General features: G+C 36.4%; 1 protein-coding gene across 1 annotated transcript in view; it reads right to left on the reverse strand.

Annotated features, from left to right (window-relative positions):
• The window catches only part of LOC147684579 (metalloproteinase inhibitor 3-like), a 104,600-nt gene that overhangs the window by 55,857 nt on the left and 33,130 nt on the right, over positions 1–15,613 (reverse strand). Inside the window, exon 2 of the mRNA XM_086940418.1 lies at positions 14,616–14,782. Within this exon, the coding sequence (XP_086796544.1) occupies positions 14,616–14,739 (124 nt within the window). The 5' untranslated portion in view covers positions 14,740–14,782. The remainder of the gene's footprint in view (positions 1–14,615; positions 14,783–15,613) is intronic.

Raw genomic sequence — 15,613 nt, forward strand, 5'->3', positions numbered from 1 at the left:
TATATGTATTAGCATCTTTCCAGACAGTAGCTAGAGTGGAGTTGGAATTCTAATTATTAATTGGTTAGTGTCCAGCACCAACACTGATATTACCTACACTGGAGTTGGATTACTAAATAAACATTGGTCAGTGTCCACCACATTTTATGATATTAGCTTGACTGGAGTAGCAATAGGACATATTAAATTGGTCAGTGTGCAGCACATTTGCATACATTTGTTCATTACTGTCTTTTAATATAAAAAAATAATGCTACATGGATGTTTTCAAAAAACTTTATTAAACAATTTTCAAAATTTTTATTGGGTACTACAATACAATCACAAACATAAATAACATCACATTATTTTGACTTTTAGTATTCATAGAATAACACATATACATTTATATACATGTTGTCAATAACAAAAATAAAAGTGTTTACAACATTATTTCAGTAAATTTAACATATTCCCATCATTCACTTACAGTTACAAGTATTTATATTGAAATACATAAAAAAATGATTTTTAATACATTTTGTACATTAATATTTAATAATGTTAATATTAAATATTAAATATATATAAAACATTTTTATTTTAACAAGTAACATGACTATTATTACATTTGTTAGAAGAAATTGAAATACAAAATAAAATATTTGTTGGTATATTTCTCAGAAAATGTTGTTTTACAATTAAACATAGAAATCTATTCGGTTGTAAACTTTATAATTGTATTGGGAAACAATGGGGGTCATTAGGATGGCGGGCGGGCTTTGGCCGCCCGCCACCCTACCGGGGATGTGGACCACCCGCCTACAGGGCGGGGGTCCCGAAATGGGCATTAGGATGCGCCCGCCACACAGGCGGGCGCATCCTGTATATTTACCATTGCGGCGGGCGGAGCTGAAATCTCCGCCCGCCGCAATGGTAAAAATGCACGTTGTGCATTTCAAAGCACAACATGACAGGCACCGCGCGGTGCCTGCCGTGTTGCACATTCAAATGCGGGGGGGTACCATAGGTACCCCCAATGTGCACCCCCCAAGCCCCGGACTCCCAGGGGGCCCGCAACGGGCCCCCGCAGGGAGTCTCCGCATGCCTTTCCGTGGCGGCATTGCCGCCACGGAAAGGCATTGACAAATGCCCATGGTAATATGGCGGGCGGTGTCTAACAGACACCGCCACCATGTTACTGGTTTTCCGCCCCGGCCGCAAGGCGACCGGGGCGGAAAACATGCGGGCGGTGTTTTGCACCGCCGCGGTCCCCCCCGCCATACTAATATGGCGGGGGGGAATTGGGCTGTGGATGTCGGGCGGATTTGCTCCGCCAGGGTGGCGGTGGCCACCGCCACCCTGGCGGAGCAAATCCGCCCGACATCCTAATGACCCCCAATATGTTTAATTATAATATCTGGTATTGCCAAAATATTAGTTAAGCTCTTATATACTTTTGTTATAGTTAGAAATTATTCTAAAACATTTTGTAATAATTAATAAAAATAATAACTATTTTATTTATTATTATTATTATTAATTAATAAACATAAACATTCAGTTCTTATTTTCTAAAAAACATACATTCACAGATAAAATAAATACTTTTTTTCTGGCCATTGTTTATATAGTAAATGGTTCAAATTGTTATATTAATAACAATAAATAAGTTATATTATTTATTATTATTAATTATTTCCATAAACATTTATAATGTTTACTGAAAAATAAACACAAACTTATTCATATAAATGTACACAATAACCAAATATTTACATCTTTTATTCAAAGTCTTACATATTTATTTAATATTATTAATATATAATAATTATTATATATTAATTTATATTAAATATATTTTTTTTTCTTAAATAAGGAAAATTGTAATGAGTATAGTGTATTAATTTGTTAAATTATACATGTGTATGTATTATATTTTTAAACTATTACATTGTATTGTCTATTATACTTTTACACAAATGGGTTAAGGGGACTACTTTTTTACCGCGTAAGGTTATTGCGCTCCATTCTGGACTGGAGAAGCTCGCGGTTGGGAGTTGCTTCGCGTGGAGAGAGGTAAGGTTATTTTTAACTACAAATTATAAGTAAGTGGTCATGTTTGAGGGTATAATCGAACTTTGTAGTGTATTTTGGTGTATGTATTAATTGTTTAAGTAGCGTTTTGGTGAAAAGTCTCCGTTATAGATGTGTCGTGATTTTTTTTCTTCAAGTGTTATTTTAAGTGTTCCGAAATGTCTTCTTACATGGTTAATGTTAATTGTTAGTATATTTACAAATGTGAAGGGGGTATTTGTGGGTGGGTTTCGTTATGTATGTTATTTTACAGGTTCCGGTTCCTCGCATGAAAACTACATGGAAGGAAGCGTGTTTTTTTACGGAGAAACAAATGTTTGACTTATTATGCTTATATTTTGACATTTATCTCCTATTTTTCGTGTTTGCCAAGAGCGGTTTTAACACTTTTTCTACCTTTTTCGGGTTTTTTGGAGGGTTTCGAATCGGATTGATACATTGATATGCGTGACCGTTTTTTAAAAGTTGTGTGTATATCACTTTAAATACTAAAGTGTCCACACTACTGTTTTCGGGATTTCCTGGAGCGTTTTTTTAAGTTTTATACTTTATTTTCGGGTTTTTGAGGGTTACCCATATTGGAATTGTAAGATATTGGATTGGATTGTATGGATTGCTTTTTGCTTGATTGCGTCTTTCTCATCTCCAAAAATTGTAAGTATTTAATTTACATTTATCATTGGGTGGGAAATGTCGAATTTTAATGTTATGTGTATGTGTGATGAATTTATAAACATTGCATATTTGTTACGAATTTTTTTTCATAATTTTAATATGTTTGTCAAACAAATATGTATTATTTATAATTGATTATATATGTTTATGACATTTAAATGTTACTATTATTGTAAGAAGACATTAGTATATTTAGTTGACATTTTTATAGTAGACTTTTAGCTATTATTGACAGGTATTCTAATCCTCTAGTTGAAGGGTATAATGTGACTTGAATTTGAAGTAGTCGGAACATTTGTTTAGTTTGTTTAATGAGTTTTGGACCTATTTGTGACACTGATTGTTCCATTCTTAGTTCCTGATAGCTTTGTTCTTTTTTCAAAGCTTCTAGAAGGTTATGGAATGTGGGTTTGCCTCTGTTTGTAGTTGCTTGGAAAGCATTATGCCACCCTTCTACACTGTTGTTTGTTTTAGCCTCTTGGTTTAAAGTACTAAGATAGACATTCCACCAAGGGATTTGGAATTTGGGCTGGCGTTGATGTCCAGATCTGTGCAACCTTCCCACCCAAGTGTCTTCAAAATAGTCCAGGAATGGGGTTAGTTTATCCTCATTCCTCTTGTAATATGTGCTGTCAATTAATAAATTGTAATGTTCCGCTACATCTGTAACAGGGACGTAGGCCAGGGCTATTAACTTTTTAACTTGATAGGCAAAGGTGCTATCTGTAGAATATAGTATACTTAAAGTAGATTTTTGGAGATGCCTCCATATGCTCTGATTAAAATGATAATAGCAACCCTGGATTGCTGTGTGGGGAAATGTTCTCAAAATGCTATTAATCATAGCTAATTCGAAATCAATAATTATTTTTTCAGGAAAATAATTATTGATTTCCGTTTTGAGAACATTTAATATTTCTTTGTAAGTGTTTTGCTGTTTGTTGGGTAGCAAACAGTAAAAAAAAGGTATGTTAGAATTATGGTATAAACCGTGGATGGAATACAGTTGATAAAAAGGTTTTGGGCATGGTTTAAATGTTCCATCCATCATCCATTGGGGACACTGTTGGATTTTTCGTAAATTACTTGCAGTTGCAAACATAATTATTCTGTTTGTACTGCTTTCATTATCAAAAAGGATAAATTTATCTTTATTGTGTGTGATGGCCATTTCTGGTGAAATAATTATTTCCTCAAAAGTTGTTGGGTTGGGTTGGGTTGTGCTAGTGAGTCGTTTAGTGCGTGCAATTGTGCGTTTCAGGGAGTCAATAGAGGGTAGTTGACCTGAAGCATGGGCTGGGACTTTTACCAGTTCTTCTTTAAGGATTTGTGTTGTTGGTTTATCACTTTGTGTGCTAGCACTTTTAATACTTTCTAAAGCATCTCTAATTTCAATTTCTGTGACATTTGGGGGATGATTGTGTTCCCTAGTAAATAGCACATTAGTTTCCTCTGTAGTAGCCCTCCCATAACATTTGTTGGAGTAATATTTGGTACATTTCCCAAAAACTTTTCTACCACTTTGTCTTTCCTGATTATACACATAACCCATGTAGCATAATAGTAATTTATTTTTCTGAGACATGACAAATTCTGCACCTTCAGTCATTTTGATTTACTTGTTCTAGGAAAGAGTAGAAAGAAACAAAATCAAAACACATATTTTTACTTTTGTGGTGCTAACATCATTAATGATGTATTTATACTTACAGTTAATCAAAGTAGTAGTCACAAAAGCAGAAATGTCTTCTGAAGGATTTTCTTGTATGTATGTCTTTATTTGCTGTTGGTATGAAAATATAGAAAAGCCACGTTAATGTTTACACATAACAAACGTATTTCCTACTAAAAAGCAGTTGCCATTTTTGCTTACTTGTACATTTGTTGTAAAAATTACATATACTTACTTCTTTAAATAGTACAGTTGTAGTAATTGGTGGAGTACATCAAGTTAGTACAGGTCTGATCTGTAGAGTAGATAGAAGAAATAAATGAAAATTATTATAATTTTTATATTGAACCATTTGAAAATGGGAAATATTTAAAAGTATACTAACTTCTAAATAAGTCGTTTTCTTTGTTGTAGGCAGAATAGCTGTATGATGTATTCAGAATATCTGTAGAGGAAATATACAATAGATAACATGTTGTTAAGAACATAGTGTGTGTTATTTTCGGAAGTTTTAGAGAAATGACAAGTATACTTACATTTTTTACAAGGGTATTCTTGTATATTGGTATAGTTTGTGTTGGATGTTTTCATAGGATATGTAGAATAGATGTATGATGTTTTCAGAATATCTGTAGAGGCAATTCAAAATATATAACATGGTTTTAAGAATATAGTTAGCGTTTTTGTGACCAGTTTTAGACACATTACAATTATACTTACATTTTTCAGAAGGGTACTCTTGTCTTTTGTTATAGTTGATGTTGGATCTTTCAAATGATCTATAGGGAAGATGTAAAAAGCAAGATATGTTGCTTAGAAATGTGCAATAAGAAAATTGGCTGTTTCATAACAAACACATCTATACTTACATGTGTAATTAGTGTATTTTTATCCTTTTTGGTGTAGAAATAGGACAATCTCAGTATATCTGTAAATATAATGTTTTTAAAAATTAAATACTCCTGTAAATTAGTGTTTAAAAACAGCAGTTGGTGTATAACAGAGCATTATTATATACTTCCTAACTGATTTTGCACGTGAAGAAATATGACCATGTAATAGGAATTGTGTTGGAGTAGTTTCTATCAGAAATGTAGGAAGAGAAGAAAATAAAATAAGTGTAAGAGTTAGGAGATGTAAGGGAAATAGTGCACTTCTAATTTAGATTTCTAAAAAATGCAGTGTTACTTACTTGATTAATTAGCTAGTGAGCTGGATCTTTAAAGATGTTTATTCTGCAACAAAATCTTCAGAGTGTTGGCATCTACTTTCCAGAGAGGTAGCAGCAACAAATGGTAGAAAGCATGTATCCCTTTTATAGTATATGTATTATGTGTGCTTTGATTTGATTGGTTGTAGGATGTAAGGAAGCATTGTATAGGCTAGTTTGAATTTTTTTTAGTTAATTGGAGTGTTTGTTGATGTGAGAATGGTGGTATGTGGTGATTCCCGCATTAAAGCAGGTTCGTTTTTAAATGAAATAGATTTTTATGTGAAAATAAATAATGAAAATGTTTGTTAAATGCAAAGAATATTTAGAAAATGATAAAATGCATGTAATAGAATGTATAGCAAATGTTGATCAATAGTAATTTTATGTAAGTAACAGGTATTATATGTGAAATGTGTTTTGTATAGAGCAATGACTTTTATTGATGATTAAGATGGTATTTTGGAAATGAAAGTGTACAAACATGAACTCGATATTTTTTTTTTAACGATATTTTGGTAGTCTATATTTTTGTAGTCGATATTTTTGTAGTGTTAGGGCTAATTTCATGTCCAACGATATATTGGTAGTCGATATTTATTGAAGCGATATTTATGTATTCGATATAGTAAGTACTCGATATTTTTTACTCGATATTTTTGTAATTTGTGTAATAAGTATATAAAGTCGATATTTTTGTCGTCGATAATTTGTCAACGATATTTTGGTAAGTCGATAATGTGACCGTCGATAATATTTCAGTGATCCACTGTCCCCATTTAGTAATGTTACATTCCCTCAGGGGAATTACTAGCTTATCTCTGAGACATTCTGGGGTTCCAGGTGAGTCCCAAATTGGTGCAGACTCACTGTAATATGGGATTTTTAGGGTTCTTCTCATTTGATACCACAGTTTTGTGGCCGACCTAAGAGTCTTCAGTTTTATCTTCTTGAAATATTTGGGATGTACAAATTTGTAGAGGTAGTGATTTCCTTCTGTATTGATTGATACCTGCAAGTACACGGTATATAGCTCAAAACTGTCCAATAGTTTTCTGATATTTTCAAATTGAAAAGCTCCGCAGTTTTCCACCTTGAGATTTTTTTCCTTCTCAATTTTTTCCAGGCAATTCTTACCCCTTTAGCGGCCCAGATGAAGCTACTTAGTTCTCACTGTAGTTTTTGTATCCTTTCTAATTTGAATTCTAGCGGAATAGTGCTGAACAGATATGTACATTTTGGGAGTATTACCATTTGATTATGTTCAATTTCCCCATGAAGGTCAGAGAAAGGCCTCCCCATACTTTAAGTAGCTTCCTTACTTCTTTATGAATTCTGTCGAAATTCATACTTGCTATTTCCTCTATGTCTGTTGTGAGTTCTATCCCAAGATACTTTATTCTTTTCTTCACCTTCGAAATGTTGGAGTTGTTATTCCCTTCTAGAATTTCAGATTTTGTTTGCTTTGCTAAATAACCTGAGACTTTCCTATATTGATCCTGGATACCTTGTATTTTAGGGAGTGAGACCATCAAATTGCTGGCGAACACCACCAGGTCATCTGCATATAATGCTGCTTTCTTTTCCCAGCCTTAATATTTAAATTAAATTATCTCCTGCTCTTTTCTTAGTTAACATGCTAAGGGCTCGATGCAAAGGTTAAAATGTAGTAGAGATAGAGGGCAATCCTGTCTCATGCCCCTCTTTATCTTTATCCTGTCAGTGAGACTGTGGTTCACTAGGACTTTTGCTGAGGGACCTTCATAAATCTGCTTTATTGTGTCCTGAAAGGTATCCTCAAAGTTAAATTTAACTAGGGTTGCATTTAGGAAAGGCCAACTCACTCTATCAAATGCTTTTGAAGCATCAAAAGTCATAATTGATAAGGAGACAGATTGATAGATTGCTACATCTATTGCGCTTATGAGTTAGTGAGTTAATTCTTGTATTTGCCTTCCTTTAATAAACCCTTTTTGGTTTGGGTGTACTAGTGACCCTGCTACTTTTCTTACTTAATGTCTTCGCTAAAATCTGTGTGTATCTTATAATCGGCATTTAAAAGTAAGATTGGTCCATAGCACTCATATTTGACTGGATCCGTCCCTGGTTTTAGTAAGATACTGATAATTGCATCATTCCAGGAGGTTGGGAGATCTTTTTTACTTATAAAAACATCATTCAGGAGTTCCTTCAGAGGAGTGGCCAATACTTCTCATAGATTTATATAGAGCTTGTTTGGAAGTGCATCGGACCCGCTGCTTTTCCCTTTTTTAATCCTTTGATCGCTTCTAACACTTCTTCTAATCTCTTGATTAAGCTATTTTCTTTATTCTTGGGATGTAGAAGGTATTATTATTTCATCCAGTATGCTGTTGATCTGTTCTTTTGTAGCCATGGTGTCTTTGGTGTAAAGGTTATCAAAGAATTTTACAAATTCTTGTCTTATCGCGGTATCCTCTGTGCTACATTCTTGTAGATCTCCTTTTTGTATTTTTGCTACCCTAGTGTGTATTAATTATGTTTATGTCCTCCAGGACAATAATTTGCCACATCCTCCACCATATTTGTAGTGCGCAAAGTTTACTGGCCTCTCATCTATCCCTAACGATTGTTTGAAGTATCTCTGCCAAATCCTCCTTTTTCGAATTCCTAATGTCTTCTATATTGGATTTCTCCTGTGTGGTTTTCTTTTTCCCTAACTCCACTTCCAATTTCTTGTTCCAGCTGTTTGATACAAATCATTTTATTCTTATTCTTATATGCAGCGAGATTATTTTCTCCCTGATAAGGGCTTTGTATGCATCCCAGGCCATTTGTTTTGAAGTCCCCTCTTTATTCAACTGGAAAAACAAATCGGTATCTTTTACTAATGATTCTGTAAGGGCTGTATCTGAAAAGATAACTCTGTCCACTGACCACCTTGAGCAGGCAGGAGCTGTTTTTAATGTGAGATGCAGAAGTACTGCTGAGTGATCAGATAGATGGGCTGGAATATGTTCTACCTTTCGTGTGTTATTGAGTAAGCTTCTGTCTTTTAAAAAATTATCTATTCTGGATGAGTGCCCCAGTCTTTTATTTTGTAGTGTAAATCTACAGGTCTTATCTCCTTTTTCTTCCCATATGTTATGTTATGTTTTGTTATGTTACGTTACGTTACGTTACGTTACGTTATGTTATGTTATGTTATGTTATGTTAATAACACTTCTATAGCGCACAGATGCCCCAGCAAAGGGGCGTCCCGGCGCTTCTGGAAGGAAATCCAGACACAACACAACAGAAAGATGGAGGAAGCACACAAAACAGAATCCTAAGAGGAATGGGGGAACAAATGCGTTTTGATGACTCTCCTGAATTTCAGCAGCTCATCAATTTCGCGGATGTGGGACGGTAAAGAATTCCACAGCTTCGCAGCCAGGACTTGGAAGGAACGCCCTCCCGCTCTGCACAATCTGAATCGCGGCACCACAGCCAAGTTTTGGCCCATGGATCTCAGAGGGCGCGAGGGAACATAAGGCTTCAAAAGATTGTCAAGAATCGGGGGGGAGGCCATCCTGAGGATCTTGAACGACAGGCACAGTGTCTTAAAATGGATCCTTTGTGCCACCGGCAGCCAATGTAGAGAGTGGATGGTACTCTCAGCAGAGCTGAACCTCGGTAGCCCCACCAGGCCTCTGGCTGCAGCATTCTGGATACGTTGCATCCGCGCGATTTCAGCCTGGTTGGCACCCAGCAATAATGAGCTGGCGTAATCAAGCCGTGATAGTATAGATGCTTGAATGACCAGCTGCCTGGTTGAGGCATCAAAGAACCTCAGGATAGGTCTCAGCCCTTGTAAGATGCCGAAACAGGTGGCCGCAACTTTTTTCATATGGCCACAAAAGTTGAGGGCAGGGTCAAGCCAAACCCCCAAGTTCTTTACCTCTGTCACTGGGGTAGGGGTTACACCCAGCTCAGGGGGCCACCACTTATCATCCCAGAGATCCGCTCGCTTACCACTATCATGACCTCCGTTTTTTTGGCGTTAAGCTGGAGACAGTTGGTATTCATCCAGGTGGCACTGCCAGGAGTCCTTCCCGAAATCTGGGGGCATCACGGTCGGAGTCCCCACTCAGGGTGACCGCCAGCTGCGTGTCGTCAGCATAAGAGGCCATGGTCAGACCCCAATGCTTGACGACATCAGCCAGCGGCCTCACATAAAGATTGAATAATGTGGGGCTCAATGACGAACCCTGAGGCACACCCAGATCCAGGGGATGGAGTTTGGACTCAAACGGTGGAGTGGCAACCTTGAAGGTCCGATCAGATAGGAAGGAGTGGAACCAATCGAGAGCAGTGCCCTCAACCCCTGCCTCTCGTAGATGTTGAAGTAGAATTTTGTGCGAAACCGTGTCAAACGCGGCACTTAGGTCGAGAAGTATCAGTGCCGCAGTCTGACCGGAGTCGAGCACAGAACGAAGATGTTCCGTCATAGAGAGCAGGGCAGTTTCCGTGCTGTGGCCCGCACGGAACCCATTCTGGGAAGGATCCAGAATACATTCCCTCGCAAGATGTTTAGTCAGCACGTCATTCACATGGGCTTCCGCAATTTTCGCGGCCCAAGGAAGGAGAGAGATAGGGCGATAACTCTCAAGTTTAAGGGGGTCCAGGGTGGCTTTTTTGAGTATGGGTGTCACAGCGGCTTGTTTCCACTTTCTCGGGACAATGCCCGAAGTGAGGGAGAAATTGATGAGGTGGCATACTGGAGGGAGGCAGACAGCAGCAGATTCTCTAGACTGGGCAGGCTTCAGTGGATCCTCTGGTGAGCCTGATTTAATTTTAGAGGCCAGTTTGTAAAATGCCTCCATCGACAAACTAGGTAAAGAGGATAAAACCTCACCTATGATAAGTGTGGAACTAGAAGGCTCATCTCCCTGATTAATGGTGGGAAAGGCGCGATAAATAGCTTGAACCTTTTCCCTAAAGAAAGCAGCCAAATTTTCGCAGTGATCCACAGAGCAGACTTCTGCTGCAGTGGCTCTTTTGGCCATCAAGTCCTTAAGGACTTTGAAGATTAACTTGGACGGATTGGGGCTATTTCTAAATTCCTGGGCGTAATAAGCCGCACAAGATCTACATACCGCTCTGTGGTATAATTTAATTTTGGAGAGATAGGCAGTTTTTTTCCCAGCCTCATAGGATTTCCGCCATTCCCTTTCTGCCTGTTTGCAGGCTTTTTTTTAGCAGAGCCAGGGAACTGTCGTACCATGGGCTGGGTTCTCTGGAACGGCATTTAGTCCAGGCGGCAGGAATTAGAGCATCTAAAGCACGAGAAACCAAATCCCAATAAGCGTCATACCCAGCTTCCACACTAAGGTGAGAGCCTAGTGGGTTGACCTCCAGGAGATGATGAAAATCATCCAGTTTGATCATATGTCCATGATCCCTAAATCTTTAATGCACAAGCCTACCCATTCACTCATTTTTGGTAGATTGGGGCAGTTCTTTGCCGGAAATCTATCCTTTTTAGGATCTAGCATTATATTAAAATCACCCCCCATTATTATGGGTGATTGAGCTGTCAGAAGTTTAGAGTATACCTTCTGGAGAGGTTCAAGATCATCCATGTTAGGGCCATAATACCCCACTATCATATACAAATTATTATGCATCCTAGCTTTCATTATTGTCCATCTCCCATTCCTGTCTACCTCTGCTGATTTGATCCTTGTTTCAGGGATTTTTTAAATAGGATCGCTACTCCTTTTACACAGCACTCCTGGTTTGTGCACACATAAGACTCCAGCCATTTCTGTTTTTTTCAAAATACTTGCCCATTCTTCTTTCAGCAAGTGCGTCTCCTGTAATATTATTATCTCACAGTCTGCTATTTTCAAATACACTAGGATCTTTAGCCTTCGTTTTTTTATCCTGAGACCATTTATGTTCCAGGATATGATATTAACTGCCATCTATTAATTTTCTTCTGTAAACATTTGTGTAATCTTTAGATTTCCTTTGGGGCTTTTCTTGGGGGCCTTTTTCCTGGATATTGCTTGTTTTGGACTTTTTTCTTTTTTTTCAAAGTCTTAATTCCCTTTTACTAAACATATACTTCCATCTTGCCAAAAGAGTTTTTTAATACCTTTTGGTCTTCTTGCAACACTCTCAGAAGATATCTCCCCATTTCCGATTTTCTATAAAGAAGGCTGTCAGGATAGTCATACTTTCCTCTGAAAAGCTTCCAAGGAGAAAGCCTTCAACTACACCGCATTTAGAATTTAACACACACTTTTAGGTGGAACACAGACAAAATATCGAGTTTTAAATTTCGATATACAATTATATCGAAGTTTAAATATCGATGGGACAAAATATAGAAGGTAAGTAATATCGACAGTCTTAATATCGATATTAGTATGATATCAGTAATATCGAAGTTTTAAATATCGATGTCAATAATATCGAAATAAATAATTTCGATGTTACTAATATCAATTTTTAAATAAATTTAGTGTATATTATATTGTATTTATTATGTTTTATTATTTATTTTTAATGTAATTTAATTAAATATTGTCTTTTACTACTGTAGCGGGTTGTGGGTTTATAGGGGAATAGGGTGGGAAGTAATTTAATTATGTTAAATTATTTATTAATTAGTAGGAATTATTAATTAATTAATTGAGAATTAATTTTTAATTAATTTTAATTAATTGATTAATTGATAAATATGTTCTGTAGCGGGTTATGGGTTTATAGGGGAATAGGGTGGGAAGTAATTTAATAATAATTAATTTATTAATATATGTTTGTAAATATTGTAATTAATAATTAATTGGTAATTAATTTATATTAATTAGTTAATTAATTAATATAAATTTGTACATATTTTTAATTATTAATTAGTTGGTAATTAATTAATATTAATTAGTTAATTACATTAATTAGAGTAATTTTTTTATATATAATTTTTTGTTATTCTTAATTAATTAATTGGGAAAAATAATATTAATTATTAAAATTAATTAATTACAGCTAATGTGCTAATATATTTACTTTATTGTTATTGTTAATTAATAATTAATTGGTAATTAAATAATATTAATTAATTTTGGGTAAAGGAGTATTTTTAGGGTTCAGGGTCAGTTTTCAGTTTTTGGGTAAAGGGGTATTTTTAGGGTTCAGGGTCAGTTTTCAGTTCTTGGGTAAAGGGGTATTTTTAGGGTTCAGGGTCAGTTTTCAGTTTTTGGGTAAAGGGGTATTTTTAGGGTTCAGGGTCAGTTTTCAGTTTTTGAGTGAAGGGGTATTTTTAGGGTTCAGGGTCAGTTTTCAGTTCTTGGGTAAAGGGGTATTTTTAGGGTTCAGGGTCAGTTTTCAGTTTTTGGGTAAAGGGGTATTTTTAGGGTTCAGGGTCAGTTTTCAGTTCTTGGGTAAAGGGGTATTTTTAGGGTTCAAGGTCAGTTTTCAGTTTTTGGGTAAAGGGGTATTTTTAGGGTTCAGGGTCAGTTTTCAGTTTTTGGGTAAAGGGGTATTTTTAGGGTTCAGGGTCAGTTTTGGGTTTTTGGGGTACAGGGATATTTTTAGGGTTCAGGGTCAGTTTTGGGTTTTTGGGGTACAGGGATATTTTTAGGGTTCAGGGTCAGTTTGGGGTTTTTGGGGTACAGGCGTACAGGGTAAAAATAAAATAAATTTACATTAAATCAATTAAATGAAATTAAAAAAAATAAAATTACATTAAATTATTAAGTGTTTTATTTATTTTAAATGTATATGTATTCGTTTTAATTTTGTTTTAATATTTTTATTTAATATTTGTAAAATTATATGTATTTTAAAATTATTTTTACATTATTATTAATACATTTAAAAAACTATATTTTTAATTTCGAATATTTTTGTACTACGATATTATTTTTTCGATATTTTTGTACTTACCTTTATGAAGATATGACTCCTATATTTTTGATTTCGATATTTTTGTGCCGATATTTTTGTATTTCGATATTCTGTCTGTCGATATTATGTCAGACATTCCTTTTAGGTGACCAATCTGATATTTAAAACTACTGAGTGCAATTTTCCTTTAGTATTTGAGTTCATGCTGAAGAGCTGATGCAACTCTTGTTGCAGTGAGGATGCACTGGACTCACTAGACTCTTCATCTGGGCATCACAGAATGATGTCAACAACTGGTATAGACTGGAGTGGAGTACGATGGGAGATGCTCGTGCTCCAAGATGTATCTTTGTGTCTCCCCAGTAAATGGAGAACAGAATTTTCTCCTTGCAGTGATAGTGATGAAAATTAAACAAACTTTTCTCCCTCATTACAAATTATACTTCCCTGCTACAGATACCAAAGAACACTCTTTTGTCTCTGGGACACCTTCGGCATTGTTATGCGCAGGTAGAAGTACATGGGGCCCCCATTGTCCCAAATGCAACTAGCCATTTCCTGGAAGTGTACAGTAATCACAAACTCTGAACTGCCCAGGATGTATCTAGATGTACTTTTGGTGTTCTTTGTTACAGCATTATATGGCCACTCTGAAATATCCCCTATTGGCACAGGATACCATCTCCCCACCAACCTAATCTCCTTCAGTTCACATGGATCACTACCAAGTTGTAGTGTGTGATTTATATTTCGAAAATCCCAATTTACCCAGGCTTTTGTGCCGTGTAAATAACAAATTTCCAACAACATTGGGCACAGCCAAACCTTGGACCACTTACTAACCTAAGGTGGCAAATTTTAAAGATGCCGCTCACCAGACACTACATCTTCAAGAGCAGCACAGAGTGTTTGTGGGATGCAGAACATTTCAGAACTCATTTCTGTGCTCCACCCCATAACATACACCTGCTGTTTGCTTCCATAGCTTTCCCCGGGTGTACAGAACCTCATTGGAGCAAAACCTTTCAACTGATGTCCAGGTAAAAACCTCAAACACTCAGAGAAAACTGAATCAGTATCAGACATTCAGATTTAACAATACTTACCAAGACCTGAGTTGCAGAAGACCTCCTGTGGGTGGCGGTGAATACAGCTGCAGCAGTCTGTGCTTGGATACGCTGCAATTGACATCAAAGCCATTACAAGCCCCAACCGGATCTTGGCCTCCATGGTGATAATGGGGAGTGACAGAACCTTCCTGATGTCTGTTGACCTGGGACAATGAAAGAAAACTCTGATGTTATAGGTTTCAAATCTGTAAATCGAAAAGTTAGATCCAGCTGTTTGGGTCTTTCTCCTGCACTTACATCTCTTCTTCTTCTACAAATCTATGTATTCAAATAAAAGGACGGTCAAAATAGGCACAGAAGTGAACATCCACTAACAATACAGAGATGGAAAATGAATGAATGAATGAGTTTTAATCATGATCAAGTACTTAAAATCATTAAATGAAGGCAACAAACACAGTGTTTCCTGAGTGCAAGTATAAATAAATGGAAAAAACCATTTAAAAGGCAGTACTTCTCAAAAGAATTGACATTGTGAACAACACTAACTTTCTTAAAAGGAAGAGCATTTTGATCCAGCAGCATGTGTATTAACTTTTATTGACATAAAACCAGATTATATTTGAGGAAATAATGCAATTAGATAACAGAAATAAGAGTTGAGGCAGAAAAAAAGAAAGTGCAGAGTGCTTGTGGCGCAACATGACTAGCAAAACTGTCTTTGCATATGTCCTTTAAGACATGCGGGGTGCATTCATTTTTCAGAAAAGTGCTGCTGAAAGAGAAGGGAGAGTGGGAAAGAGAGCATGCTAGGGCTCTGGATCCCAGCAGAATGGAGAAAGTGCATGAGTTGTGTTGAGACTGGGCCAATGTCGCCCAGGTGTGACATTTTGGAGAGCTGATCGAATAAAGTCTGTGAATTTCCCCAGCCTTGCTGCGGTCATTGGAGTGTTATTGGAGGAACACAGATCCAAAGCTTTTCAACATGTTCTTATCCCAGTGGCCCAGAATAAGGAGACTCACAGGCAGTGACA

This window comes from Lissotriton vulgaris, chromosome 10, assembly GCF_964263255.1.
Source record: "Lissotriton vulgaris chromosome 10, aLisVul1.2, whole genome shotgun sequence".
Classification (NCBI taxonomy): Eukaryota; Metazoa; Chordata; class Amphibia; order Caudata; family Salamandridae; genus Lissotriton; species Lissotriton vulgaris.